The sequence below is a fragment of the Eurytemora carolleeae genome, unplaced genomic scaffold, assembly GCF_000591075.1.
Source record: "Eurytemora carolleeae unplaced genomic scaffold, Eaff_2.0 scaffold1, whole genome shotgun sequence".
Classification (NCBI taxonomy): Eukaryota; Metazoa; Arthropoda; class Copepoda; order Calanoida; family Temoridae; genus Eurytemora; species Eurytemora carolleeae.
The window spans coordinates 1,087,633-1,102,442 of record NW_019396081.1 but is presented as its reverse complement, the minus strand read 5'-3'; the positions used below and the strand labels follow the sequence as shown (position 1 = coordinate 1,102,442).

Genomic DNA, 14,810 nt, shown 5'->3' with positions numbered 1-14,810 from the left:
AATCATTTATTTTCTCCGGTTCAGCGAAAAAACCTACAATTTTTTTCCCGTTTCGTGCAAAAATCATTTTTTTTTACATTTTACTAAACAATTAGTTGAGATGAAAATACTTTTTATTTAAACATTTCATCACTTCCTCTGGCCGGTTAAACAACACAAAATTCCAAAACCTTGATTAAGAACTTTATTTCTAACGATTATATCACATCAACATTGTTGATTCAATAATCAACATTCATTATTCAATATTACATTATATTAATATAATTAGTGCCTAGGATCCGGATCCATTTTGTTCAGTGCGGTTCCAGGATCCGGCCCCAGATCCGCATCAAACTGAAATGGATCCTAAGCAATGATAAGAAGTAAGTGTTCACTGTTCACTAACCTGTGAGGTCCAGGTTTGTTGGACTGATATGTTTCTTATTTACAGGTTTAAGGGTTAACCCTCCCCTGAACAATTAACTTATTTAGGTAAATTGTGAGCCAAATATCTTGGTGTTAAAAAGTTATTGAATTAAACCTGGAGATTATATTTACAAAAAAATATTTTTTTTGCGTCTGGTTTTAAACCTTTAATCGGAAGAAATTATTTTTTTTTTTAATATCAACATTCAGTTTAGTTTTCCTTATAATCCTAATTCTTTATCAAAAAAAATTTAAACAACCTGTTGATAAAAATCCTTGAGCATTGAGCAGCTTCATCTACCCTGAAAATAAAAATAATTATTTAGAAAAACAATGTTAAATGAAAATCAACTTGTGACAGCTGGGAAGACAAGGAGGCGGAATAGCATTAATAATGCAAAGGTTGAATAAAAAATGTAATTTGTTTTGTTTTTGATATAATAGAGTGCTTCTAAGCAAGAATAAAGTAATTTTCTCTTTTCTCCTAAACACAGGGATGGCTGTATTTCAAAGAAAAGTAGTTAAAGCAAATGTAATTCAAGCACCAAATTTTCTTTAAGATACTAATCTAAGAAAAGTTGAATCAATTTGTTTCAAACTAATTTGATTTCATGAAATAATTTTTTTAATATCGATGATGTGCATGCGTCTTAGCTTTCTGTAGGATAATCTTCATCCCTAATTAATTATCTGAAGGTTTATGTTTTAAATAAAAATTCATTTTGAGAAAGTGATTTGATTTGATTTAATGCTTTTATATTACAACTTAAAAACTCAGTGTTTATACTGTTCTAAGGTGTGTCCTATAAGTTTTACGAAATTTTGTTACTTCTATACTTTGTACATTTAGACGTCTCAGCCCTTTATTTTCTTTTTAAAAGTTGACTTAATTTATACAAGTTTAATTTTCTGACCAGCTAATATCGATCAGATAATATGTTGGATTAGCTTTCCCCCGGAGCTCGTAAACGTTGCTTGTCACAGCCTAAATATTTCATCAATTGACTCAAACTTTACGCAGTTATGCGTGTTCTAGAGGTTGGGTGAACTTAAAAAGTCAAGAAAGGGTCCTTGAGGGGTTTTATAGTTGTAATCTACGTTTCAGCAAACCAATTAATTTCTCTTCCCGAAACCTCTTTGAAGTAAATGTTGTCCAAATCTTTGCCATTTTTCAAATCTTGCTTTACAACTTTGTTTGCAGCACCATTTCAGATGCCAAACTCATCAAACTAAGAAGCCCGTGAATTTGTCTGAGAAATGTTCAATTTTGTGGACTGTTTGTGGGGTTTTGTGGAAGTTTCATGCTCAGACAATTCCTCTTTCTGCAACACCCTCCGTTACAATTTTCCACTTTTAGTCTATATATAGACTAAATTGCCTTGTCCGTATTATTCTCCTCTAATGCATTTTTTATAATGTCAAAGGTGTCTGCTTTGTATTTGGAAAGTTTTAGGCCCAAATTTTTGTCTATCGAGCATCCCAAGTGTCCTCTTTCCCAGGTACGTATTAAAAACGTTCTGGAGCTAAACAACCTCCGGGAGAATGCAAATTACATATAAATAAAAAGTTTGACGAATAAATTCCTTTGGGAGAAGACAACCGGTATGAATACAGTAAGCTTTGAAAAAAAATAAAGAGCTGAGATGTCTCTAGAAGTACTTCTATTTTTTTTTGCAAAACTTATTGGTCACACCTCTTATATGGTAACCTGGAGTTTGAATATATACTGATATACCTGGAGTTTGAATATGACCTCCCTGTAGTTTGAATAAAAACTTATCTACCTGTAGTTTAAATATATACCTGGAGTTTGAATATATACTGATCTACCTGAAGTTTGAATATATACTAATCTACCTGGAGTTTGAATATATACTAATATACCTGAAGTTTAAATATATATACTAATCTACCTGGAGTTTGAATATATACTGATATACCTGGAGTTTGAATATATACTAATATACCTGGAGTTTGAATTTATACTAATCTACCTGGAGTTTGAATATATACTAATCTACCTGGAGTTTGAATATATACTAATCTACCTGGAGTTTGAATATATACGGATCTACATGGAGCTTGAATAAAAACTTATCTACCTGGAGTTTGAATATATACTAATATACCTGGAGTTTGAATATATACGGATCTACATAGAGCTTGAATAAAAACTTATCTACCTGGAGTTTGAATATATACTAATATACCTGAAGTTTGAATTTATACTAATCTACCTGGAGTTTGAATATATACGGATCTACCTGGAGTTTGAAAAAAACTTATGTTCCTATAGTTTGAAGATATACCTGAAGACAGAATTTACTGATATACCTGGAGTTTGAATATATACTGATATACCTGGAGTTTGAATAAATACTGATCTACCTGGAGTTTGAATAGAGTGCGAGCAGAAATGCCAGAATGCAAGAGAGTGCCAGAAGAACAAGAAGAATGACTAATCGAACAACTCCTTAAATAAATTAAATAAATTACAAAATATACAAATAATGGATAATTTACACAATGTTCGCACGTTGTATGAAAAGTGTGCGACAAAGTCAAGAAGAATGTAATATTTTCTTGGTGGGTCGTCTTCTTCCTCTCATATTAGCATGGGTCGTCTTCTTCCTGTCATATTAGCATGGGTCGTCTTCTTCCTGTCATATTAGCATGGGTCGGGTGTATATTTTCAAAAAAAAACTAAACATAAGGACCCTAATATAAATCTATATTATGAGAAACTGATCTGATACTAATTTAAATTGTATGTAAATCTAGACATAACGACCTTAATATAAATCTATATTACGAGAAGCTGATCTGATACTAATCTTAATTGTATGTAAAACTAGACATAACGACCTTAATATAAATCTATATTATGAGAAGCTGATCTGATACTAACTTAAATTGTATGTAAAACTAGACATAACGACCTTAATAAAAATCTATATTATGAGAAACTGATCTGATACTAATTTAAATTGTATGTAAAACTAGACAAAACGACCTTAATATAAATCTATATTATGAGAAGCTGATCTGATACTAATCTTAATTGTATGTAATGAACTGAACCAAATGTTACCTAGAAGTCCCAGGTTTAGAACTATTAACAATCCTACAACTCCGCATACTATATACCTGCAACAAATATGATTTATCAATATTATAATACCAAGCTTCTAGTACGCTTCCTCTTTCAAGTAACATTTCATATTAAAAATACATTTACAGATTTCGCCAATGTTTTTTTAATTTGGGTGAACTTTAAAAACAAATAATATGATTAAAAATCCATAAAAAGGCAGACAATGCAAACAGAGCGTCCCATATCATATTGGATTATCTCCAAGCTTTGACGCCAAATTACGCATATAATACTGGAAAGCGTGCAAATTTTTATTTTAAACTTGTACAATTTTTTAAAATGATTCGTTCTTTTAAAATTTTCAGATTAGTCCCGAAAATCGCAACGAAAAGCCATAAACGATCCGAAATAATGTGGGACACCCTGTAAAGTGTACATTACACAATATACATACATAGTTTCTTGTTTCTTGTTATTTAATTGCTAGTTACCTTTGTGAACTTGTTTCGTCCATATTTCAAGACCTAGACATACCCCAAAGAGTAAATCTGAAAAATAATTATTTCCTTTAAAAATGAGAGAACCAAAATAAAAACACGAGAACAATTCTATTCAATTATCAAGTTCCTTTAATCCTCAGTACTACCATTTAAATATCAATGTCGATCCTAATTGCCATCTGCAATAAAAAATAAAAATGCTTAATTTGAGAATAGTCAAATTTAATAAAGAAAATATTTCTAGTTTCTCAATCGAAAAGATAATCAACAATACACCAAATTTGGGTGTTTATTAGCTTCGTCCCATTCTGTCAATCAATCAATTAATCAATCAATCAATCAGTTAATCAACCAGTCATTAAATCAATCAATCAAAACCTGGAAAATTCAATGAATAGGGCTAAACTTAAGAATCTTAAACCAGTGACTTTAAATCTCAAGACAATTAGTTTCCCCCTCGACACCTGAACTATAAACTATATTTTGTGTAAGTAAAGTACTTTCACCAAATCTCCGACGTAAAACCTCAATCTAAAAGTTTGCGTATTGGATATCGATTAAGTCTTTAAGCCGAGCGCTATCTTAACTAAGGTTTCGCTGACTGATCGTATTAGGACCAACAACTGAATTGGTATTTAAATACTATACCTGATTTAAACTTGATAGTAAGTGTTCACTGCTCAACTCTATGGGTACATTAACATCAAATCATATTCTGAAATATATTGTACATCAATACATTCAATATTTATTTACACAACACATTTAAAAAATAAAAAGTTGGAATTTAACAAATATTTTAAATTACATTTCCTAAATGATTATGTTAATTACACGCAGTGCGAGGTAAATTTTAAAAGTTTCATGCAAGTACAATTTACACTGTAACTAGCGTCGATAAATAAACAAGTCGTCAAATAATAAAAAAAAATTATGTTACAGGTTTACATTAATGATTTTTAAAAAATATTTTTCATGCAAAATTTATATTCATGCCTTCCAAAATTTTAAAAGAAAAAAAGGGTTAAGACTTGCATTTACCTGATTCTACTTAAAATTTTAATTCAACTTATGGAGTAGAACAATCATATTTTCGAGGGAGATTAACGAAAAATCTTTTTAATAAAAATGTGAAAAAATAAAAACTCCGTTTAAGAAATTAATGAATTAAACCTAAACTGGGAGGAAGATTATGAAACCCTGATATCATGTAACAACAGGTAAACGAACTAACTATATTTTACAATCATATTTACAGTAATTACTAACTTTTAAATAGCACTAAATTTAGATTTGGTTTCAGAGATTCCCGTTTTGAGAAACTTCAGGAGACATTAATCTTTCTTTGTACAAAGTCCAAGAGCAGGCGAAGACGATAAACATTTAGAAAAACAAAAATAAAAAATTAAGGTTATCATTTCAAATATCGGGAAGACTTAAGAGAATTAAAAGAGAGCATTTGTAAAACTAAAAAAGCTATAAAACGACTCGTACTCTCTAAACTTTGCAAATTTAAACGAAAATTTTCGCACTGATTTTGATTCGTCATCAAATACAGATTTTTCTGAGTGTTTTGGCCGCAAGTAATTATCTTTTTCTTGGCAAAAGTGCCGGAGGCAATATTCGGCACTTTATTTTGAGTTTGAAAGCATGATATTTACTTTTTTATGTCAAAATTCTTGTAAAAGAGATTTAAAACTAAACATATTTAATTTTCGAATTTTATCTGAGTAAATATAAAAAAGCTTATATTCTAATCCACAGAAATTTTTTTATTAAGAGAGTAGCTCAGAATGAGAACTTTTTTACGGCATTTTCAGATTATTAAGATTTAGTAGGATTGAAATCCAGAAAATTTTTTTTAATCATTTCTAGATTTGTCAAAATGAGTTTTTTTTTAAACCAGGAAAATGAAACGTAGTAATATCTGGATTTTAAAATAAATAATGAAGTTTTTTTACAAGGTACCTTGTTTCTCCTTCATGTGTTAAAAATATGAAAATAATGTCAATAAGGGACAAAATATTTTAATGAACGTTTTAAGAATTATTATCAATGGACAATATTAAATACTAAAACAAATTAACTTATGGATTAATATTTTTACGTTAACAAAATTTATGCTGACAGTATGCGCACAAGTAAATGTGTTTTTATGCAAGTGTGTTTACGGTACAAGTACAGTGCTAATCAGAAAGACCCGGAATTAATTTACAATTAATTTCAAAATGTGGTCTGCCTTTTTTGAGCAAATAAAATTGCCGGAGCTATAAATGTAAAATCGCCTGTCAATCAATTCCGGGTCTTTTATAATAAATACAACAAGAAATAATAATCCAGAGACCAGATGTAATGAATAGAGAGAAGTAATTAAATTAGTCTAGTCTATGGTTGAAAGTAAGGTAATATTCTCCAATTAAAGCGTCCAGTCTTATTTAGCTGTATTGTCTAGTCTACTGGTCTGTTTAGCTGAGGAATCTGGACTACTAGTTTCTGTATGTAGTTTAAAGTTTCCAGTCTACTAGTTTCTGTATGAAGTTGAAGTGTCTGGTATACTAGTTTCTGTATGTAGCAGAAGTGTCCAGTCTACTAGTTTCTGTATGTAGTTTAAAGTTTCCAGTCTACTAGTTTCTGTATGAAGTTGAAGTGTCTGGTATACTAGTTTCTGTATGTAGCAGAAGTGTCCAGTCTACTAGTTTCTGTATGTAGTTTAAAGTTTCCAGTCTACTAGTTTCTGAATGTAGCAGAAGTTTCCAGTCTACTAGTTTCTGTATGTAGCTTAAAGTTTCCAGACTACTATTTTCTGCACGTAGCAGAAGTGTCTAGTCTGTTAACTTCTTTATGTAGCTGAAGTGTCTAGTCTATTAACATTAGTATGTAGCTTAAGTGTCTAGTCTACTAGTTTCTGTATGTAGCTAGCCTGTCTAGTCAACTGGTTTATGAAGCTGGACTGTCTAGTCTTTTTGTTTATGTAGCTGGACTGTCTAGTCTACTGGTAATAAGTAGTTGAAGTGCCTAATCTATGGTCTCTGGTAGCTGAAGTGCCTAATCTATGGTCTCTGTATGTAGCTGAAGTGTCTAGTCTACTAGTTTCTGTATGTAGTTGGACAGTATAGTTTTTCTAGTTTTTGTATGTAGCTGGCCTGTCTGGTTTACTGGTTTTTGAAGCTGGACTGTCTGTCTAGTCTACTAGTTTCTGTATGTAGCTGGACTGTCTGGTCAACTAGTTTAAGTAGCTGGACTATCTAGTCTAATGGTTTATATAGCTAGACTGTCTAGTCTACTGGTTTATGTAGCTGGACTGTCTAGTCTTCTAGTTTATGTAGCTGGACTGTCTAGTCTACTGGTTTATGTAGCTGGACTGTCTAGTCTACTGGTTTATGTAGCTGGACTGTCTAGTCTACTGGTTTACTGGACTGTCTGGTCAACTAGTTTAAGTAGCTGGACTATCTAGTCTAATGGTTTATGTAGCTGGACTGTCTAGTCTACTGGTTTATGTAGCTGGACTGTCTAGTCTACTGGTTTATGTAGCTGGACTGTCTAGTCTACTGGTTTATGTAGCTAGACTGTCTGCTGTACTGTCTTATCTCAGAACTGTACCCAGGCCCGATAACTGCACTGTATTTAACAACCTCGTTGTAACTGAAAATAAAAATAATTTTTATTGATCTGGGAAATCAAACAATTTATGAGATTAGTGCCAATAAAGCAGCACTCAATGGAAGACTAAAAGCTAAAATATTGGAAACAAGAAATAGGTAAAATAGGAATTCTTACTAAGGCTCTGAATATATAATTGGGGGTAGAAGATTAAGTTGGTCGTCTTCACTTCTCTTGCAAATGCGTAGTGGGATACTTTGGCAAAAACATTAATGGGCGGTAACTTATTGAATTTTTCATTGTCAATGAAAAAATGGGCTGCTTTTCAGATGAAACTTTTAAAAGTTTAAATAGCCACAGGTAATTTTTTCTCTTGATCTTGTTTATAAATATGAAGAAAAAGTAATAGCTTTCGTTCATATATATTTAATAATCAGAAAGCAACATGGATTGAGAAAGTATGATTCAACTTTAAAATATAGATGACCCTAAGAAAACGAACTACTAAAGAATATTAGAAATTATTTTAGTTTTCCTGGTCAAAATTTTCAAAATTTAACATAACTGGGCTTTTAGGGCGCTTCGCGCCCATCTTCTATTTCAACTTTTAATTGTGGCTTTATCTGTGACCATCTTCTCTTGGAACAGTATAAAAAAAAAAGTTTGCGGATTTCATAATATTTTTCGCGCATTTTCAAAATTTTACAAAAATAAAAAACTTTTGAACAGGAATTTTTAAATTTTTTGATCACTCGTAAACCTTCCCTGGGGTCACGTGAGGTCCCACACAAAATTTCGGCCTGATCGGTTCAGCCGTTTTTATGTTAATTGGATACAAACAGACAGACAGACATGCTAAATTTATATATAGATTGGAATCATATTCTTTGTTTCAACTTCAACTTGTAGATGATATGCTTCGGCATTTAAGAAATTTACATAAAAAAATTGTCATTCAACACAGCTTGTAATCAATCCATATGAAATTTTTGTTTATAAAAAAAGTTAGATTTATTTCCAAAATTTGCGTTTACCTAGGGGGAGCAGCATGAAGAAGGGGATAAGTGTTATCCGGGGGAGAAACTGTTCCAGTTGGATAGTCTCCGACATTCCTTAACAGTCCTATATTTACCAACATGTTGACCTATACTATACTGTGAGGTAGAATGGTAGGGTCTCTCTTCCTTTCTCGTCTCCCGTCGATTAAATGTAGAAGTTACAATGAAGGCGAAAACTAATCTAATAAATGAAAAAAATATTTATTTTTATCTTTTATACTGTCAAAATTAAAGTCTAAGCCACTTATCCGTGCGAATTAAATTAAAGTCTCTAGTGGAGAATTGGAAGAGGAACTGATGAATCAAAGAGGTTTCCTTCATAAAAATAGAAACTTTATGTTTCCTACAGAGACTAGTGCATGAGGGGAGTTAGGCCAGCCACAACAACTTCTCTTCCGAGCCACATTCTCCTCATTCATTCACCTAGAAATCCTCGTCCTTCGATTATTATGTGTTGATAAGTTTCTAATTCTTGAAGAAAAAAACCATTTTTAACAAATCTGGCCACGTTAGGGCATAACATAAGGATAGAATGAAGTATTGAAATGATTAAATCATGTTTGAATCTTTACAGACATGAGAATGATGTCAAAAATTATTCACGTAAAACTTAAAACTCTTCTGCCTCTGTAATGACCTACCTTCGCAATATGAAAAATTGAAAAATCTTTGGCATACCTCTGCCTATCATTTTCCCCATGGAACCACCAGGAAAAAATCTATGGTTTTCACTATAATTAACAAAAAGATTAAAGTTCTATAACCTCGGAATTATTTGCGGCATTCTACATCAAGAATATCTGAAAATGAGCGTAAAAATGTGAACATTTTTAAGGGCAAAGAACTCGAAAACTTTAATTCAATTGAAACTATTTTTTTTCGATTTACTAAAATTCAATATTTCATTTGTGCCCTAACGTGGCCCGATTCTTAAAAAATTGTTTCATCTTGGAGGACTAGACACTTTTAAAAAATACTATTAGAAGGACGAGGAATTAAAGGTGGCTCGGACGAGAAAATGAGAAAAATGTGGCTCGGACTAGAAAGTGTTGTGGCTGGTCTTCCTCCCCTCAGTGCATCCTTTCAATTTACTAAAAATGAAGAGAAGTCAAGTAGTTGAACAATCAACGTATTTAACGATTTAAGAGAAAATAAAACTTATTTAAATCTATAAAGCTGTTAACAGAAAAAAAGAACTTACGAAATAAGCATGAGAACGGGCAGACCATATATCAATGCTTGTGAGAAGGGTAGGAGTATTGGAATGCAGTCAGATAGGTTAGTTGTCTCAAACCCAGGCTCATACATGCATTCTTAAAAATAAAAATAAAAATTTAAACAAAAAAATGTTGAGACAAATGATTTAAAACATTATATGTCTACACGGCTTAATGCTTATCTTCTAGCAATTATTTTAGCTTTAAACGCGTTTCCAGACACCATATTTTCTTCTTACATTATAAATATAAAAAATTCAAAATGTTTTAAAAATCTACATTTTTTCTGGGCAAAATTTTCCAATTTCGACCGGCTATAACAAAATCTGGGCCTGGTCGATTTCGCCGTTTTGACATGTATTGTATATATTCATTATACACATTACAAGGAGCATAATCGTTCTCACCGTCGTAGTTTGGTTTACAGCATGCCTGAGGTACCCTGTAGTTTGGTTTAAGATCTGCCCGACTCCAAACCTTTATACCCTCTACACCCACTCCACAACACTAGAAACAAACATCAGGGTTATATAAAATATAAATTCTCAAAAAGCTCAAGAAAAACAATAAATCTTTAACGACAAAGTTTTTCTCCAATTTCTGACACTTTATTTCTTCAATTCTACGAAAATTATTTCCCCCCCCCCCCAGCTCAAAAAAAAAATAATTTCTTAGCCTTGAGTTTGGTGCTGTAAGAATCAGAAAAATGTGTAATTGGAAGACGACATTAAAGCAATACTGAAAGTGTTTTTAACAATGTATTCATCTTCTATAATTTTTGTAAAATAAAATGGTAAGAATATTTAAAGTGTATTTGATGTTGTTATAAAGCAAATAATTTTACTAATAGGTTAAAATCAGTTAGAAATAACTCAATTAAAAATAGAGTGAAATGGATTATTATACCTGGGCAGTGACTAGGAACCAGTCCCAGGCTCCTTTTATAAGAACAGAATCCTGTGAATAACTAGAAACTGATCGAGACAACTCCTAAACAAAACTAACATTATTTTAACAATGATTCTAAAAACGCTAAATCATTCAAAAACATATTTGAAGTATTTTAGTAGTTTATTTTTCATTGAAACACATAGGAGTCAATTCAAAGTCTCCTCCATTTTAATAGACCCAACTCCCATCGGCGGTATATAAACAACATATTTGAAGTATTTTTAGTGGTTTATTTTTCATTGAAACACATAGGAGTCAATTCAAAGTCTCCTCCATTTTAATAGACCCAACTCCCATCGGCGGTATATAAACAACATATTTGAAGTATTTTAGTAGTTTATTTTTCATTGAAACACATAGGAGTCAATTCAAAGTCTCCTCCATTTTAATAGACCCAACTCCCATCGGCGGTATATAAACAAACTAGTTAACAGCTTAGATAAAACACTAATAGAATTTAGGGAGTATTTTTCATTGAAACACATAGGAGTCAATTCAAAGTCTCCTCCATTTTAATAGACCCAACTCCCATCGGCGGTATATAAAAAACTAGTTAACAGCTTGGATAAAACACTAATAGAATTTAGGGAGTATTTTTCCAGAATTATAAATGTTTAAAGATAGTGAGAGAAAAATTGACGTGTTTTCCTCCAATAACTGAATAATTTCGACTAGAAAATCATCTAAAATCTCAGTTTTTACCATCTGCATTTAATGGGGTTATATACAGAGAAAGAATGATAGTTTACTTTAACAAGGAGTAGGAATTTAGGTCATTGGAAAAAATGATTACATGTAATAAGGTTCCTCTTTTAAAATAAAACTCAAGGATAAAATATATAAAATTATGAAAAATGTGTACATTCTTGCCACATATACAAACAAATCAAGATTCCTTTCTGATTTAGGCTTATTTGGGGTTCTTGATCACTAGAATACTTAACCCTGTAATTTACCAGAAATTGTGCTGCATCGTTTGAACTACTGCCTAGTTAAACGATGTTTAACTATTGTTCAATTGCACAAAAGTCAGCTTTATCAGAAACCAGCTTGTATTTCAATTACTTTATTTGATAAAAAAATAATTTTAAAATGATTCTGTTCAAGTTTGAACCAAGGTTTTTTAAACTATTAGGGGAAAAAATATTTCTTGAGTCTAATTGAAGGTTTTAAATTTGTTCTAGAAAATGTTGAAAGTATCTAAATGTAAAAAAATCATCTCCCTGATAAACATTTTCAAGTGTGGTTTCTAGTTGTATTTTACAAATTTGTCGTTTAAGTGTTTTCAAGTAATTTAATACATTGGTGCAAATCAATAACAGTCCAATGGAAATTTATTCGACTGGATCATTATTCAGTAGTCCTACTCTTTCCGCTGATAATTGTCCAAATGCCCAATTTATTCTGACCTGTTTAACGAACACGGTGTCCAGATTGTGCGTACTATGTTAGTTACTTGGCAAATAAAGACGACCTTACAAATCTTCTCTAGAATCGCGAATTCAGAGCAACAGTTAAATAATTAATTCAAGGGAATAATTGCTGGGGGGTGTTCTTTCTGGTGTAACAATTTCACCCATTAGTACTTCCCATCTCAATACGAATTTTATACACGTCTGGGATCATCTGTTATATCCGCCCAGGTTTTGTTCTACTCTGAATTCCCGGGTGAAGGGTTTCCGTGAACCTTTGTCAACCGTAACCTCAGGTTGACATGTCCTCAACCCAACAGTTAGAAACTTACATTTTGGTAGGAAAACGAGTGCTAAGACTAAGAAGCCTAGTTATTATTTTAAGATGTTTAAACCTGATCCAGTATCTCCTGTACAGCATCAAGTCCATACTTATAGTGAAGGAATACTAGTCCACCAACTGATCCACCGAACAGAACAAACTCGATCACTGAACAACAATAATCAATCAATCAATCAATCAATCAATCAACCAACGAACCAATCAACCAAATCTGTATTTGACCAAAGACTTTAGATATTTGCAAAATAAAACAATAAATATCGGACAAGAAGTTAGTACCACAAACTTGAAAATTCTTAATCTGGATCTGCATTAATTTCTTATAAGATGAATCCGGATTAATTTCTTAAAAATAGGAATCTAGGATCTGGCAAAAATCATCTTGTAATTACTTTGTACAAGGAAACCTACCTATAAAGCTGCCAATCATGCAACTAGATTTACAAGCAGTACCACAGCAACCTAAACAATGAATATTTGTTTACCTTAGATGGAGAAAAATATTAAAATATATTCAAAATCTATATATAAATTTGGCTTGTCTGTCTGTTTGTTTGTATCCAATAAACGTCAAAACGGCTGAACCGATCTGGCCCAAATTTTTTGTGGGACATCTAGGGACCCCAGGGAAGGTTTATGAATGATCAAAATTTCAAATCAAATCAAAATTCGATCTTCATTAAATTTTTTAAAATTTTGAAAATCCGCGTATTTTTTTGTGAAAATCCGCGAATTATTTTTGTTTTGTTTTACGATGTACAGAAAGAGAACATGTTCACAATTAATTTAGAAGATGAGCGCGAAGCGCCCTAGACTTTTATTCCCAATCACTGTCATGACAAATAATTTTTCTCCATTAAAAGTACATTCCTAAGGCTAGTATTCAATATTTTAGTAACAAAAATATTTGAGTTCTTGGTCTTGTTAAAAAAAAATTCTTAAATTCAATTTTTTAAAAATCTTGTTAAAAAAAAATTCTTAAATTCTATTTTTTAAAAATCTTGTTAAAAAAATTTTTAATTCAAATTTTAAAAAAATGATTTGATTACGTAATAAATATTCAATATATAATCATGGATAAAAAATGTGTACATTTCTATACAAAATAGCCCCCCCCCCCCCCACCCGGTTAGCAAAAAATAGTGAAGGAGACAAAATTATCATTAGCACGAAAAAAAATAAAAGTGGGACTAATTTCCCTATTAATGATATTTTCATACCAAAAAATACATTCAGCGATAAAATGGTTAGGTGCAATCTATGATTTTCAGGGGTTTTTAGGGCCCCAATGGGTGCTTAAGCCCCCCTGGACAAACTCCTAAAAAAGCCCCTATCCCCAGAAAAATCATAAAAAACAGCTTACCCAGGCAGGTGAAGAGACTGAAGAAGGATAATAGAACAAGAAGAATAATGATGATGGTAAAGTAGATCGCTGATGGATTGCTCTCTTGAAGATTGTACTCAATATTTCGTCCTTTAAATAGACATTATTCAATTTAGGAAAAATTAGATGACTTCCTGTAAATTTTATTTCATTATTCTACAATTAAAGACAAAACCAAAATCTCTTTAAAACTAACTAAACAAATTTAAAACTTATTTTTAGGTAGGTTTATTAGGAAATAGAGTGGTGGCATCCTGAAATAGGATTTGGTGTCGTTTTAACAAAAACGATTAAAATGAACGATAGCTTTTCGTTTCCTTTTGGATTTTTTAAACCAAAGAACATTCGTTTTTAGTAAAAAAATGATAAATTTAAATTAATTAAGCCTTGAACTCTTGAAAACAAAAAACGTAACAACAAACCCATGGTTTTGTATCAATAATTGGATAGAAAATACTGAAGCGAGTTTTTTTAATGTAGAAATGGATATGTCAGCACATTTTCATACTAAGCTCCCTATACTTAAAAAAAACTGTCATTTGAGTGAGAACTAAAACCGATCGTTTTTCATTTCTTTTGCATAGTTCACGAAACAATTAGAGTAGTTTTTAAATGTCAATGTAAGACTAAAAACGATTACATATTTGTGAATTACCTAGAAAGGTGTCTTCTCCCTTGAACAAGATATAGAGAACTCCACCATCTAGAGCCAGGAATGCAATCTAATAATTCATTCGATTATATTTTCTTACGCTACTCGTATCTGTGTCTTATTATAAAAACTGTAATTTTTCATTGGGGAATAAGTCTTCAACGGGCGCTGAGAACTGACTCCGAGCCCCC

The 14,810-nt window shown here is 31.6% G+C and overlaps 2 protein-coding genes and 1 long non-coding RNA gene across 3 annotated transcripts in view; all 3 read right to left on the bottom strand.

Moving 5' to 3' along the window:
- The window catches only part of LOC111716615 (sorting nexin-13), a gene marked incomplete at its 3' end in the record, with an annotated part of 41,267 nt that extends 36,512 nt beyond the window's left edge, over window positions 1-4,755 (bottom strand). The window contains 6 exon segments of the mRNA XM_023492089.1: window positions 389-453; window positions 669-710; window positions 2,797-2,881; window positions 3,500-3,555; window positions 3,994-4,050; window positions 4,651-4,755. Coding sequence (XP_023347857.1) covers window positions 389-453; window positions 669-710; window positions 2,797-2,881; window positions 3,500-3,555; window positions 3,994-4,016 — 271 coding nt within the window. The 5' untranslated portion in view covers window positions 4,017-4,050; window positions 4,651-4,755.
- Window positions 4,756-7,581: 2,826 nt separating this feature from the next.
- On the bottom strand, window positions 7,582-8,713 carry LOC111716624 (uncharacterized). The gene is made up of 2 exons (XR_002768546.1): window positions 8,637-8,713; window positions 7,582-7,644 (listed from the first exon to the last, which is right to left on the bottom strand). It is a non-coding gene; the product is annotated as an uncharacterized LOC111716624 (long non-coding RNA).
- Window positions 8,714-9,857: 1,144 nt separating this feature from the next.
- LOC111716704 (tetraspanin-9) lies at window positions 9,858-14,393 on the bottom strand. Its single transcript, XM_023492181.1, has 7 exons — window positions 14,390-14,393; window positions 13,947-14,057; window positions 12,995-13,045; window positions 12,636-12,730; window positions 10,784-10,867; window positions 10,285-10,384; window positions 9,858-9,973 (listed from the first exon to the last, which is right to left on the bottom strand). The coding sequence occupies exons 1-7, from the start codon at window positions 14,391-14,393 to the stop codon at window positions 9,858-9,860; spliced, it is 561 nt and encodes a 186-aa protein (XP_023347949.1).
- Window positions 14,394-14,810: the final 417 nt, after the last annotated feature.

Bases quoted from the DNA above. Each gene is read 5' to 3' on its own strand.
- LOC111716704 (XM_023492181.1), bottom strand. The intron at 13,046-13,946 runs GTAAGCTGTTTT...TTCATTGTTTAG, and splicing joins CAGTCTCTTCACCTGCCTGG to GTTGCTGTGGTACTGCTTGT. The intron at 10,868-12,635 runs GTTTAAACATCT...AGTTTTGTTTAG, and splicing joins TACAGGAGATACTGGATCAG to GAGTTGTCTCGATCAGTTTC.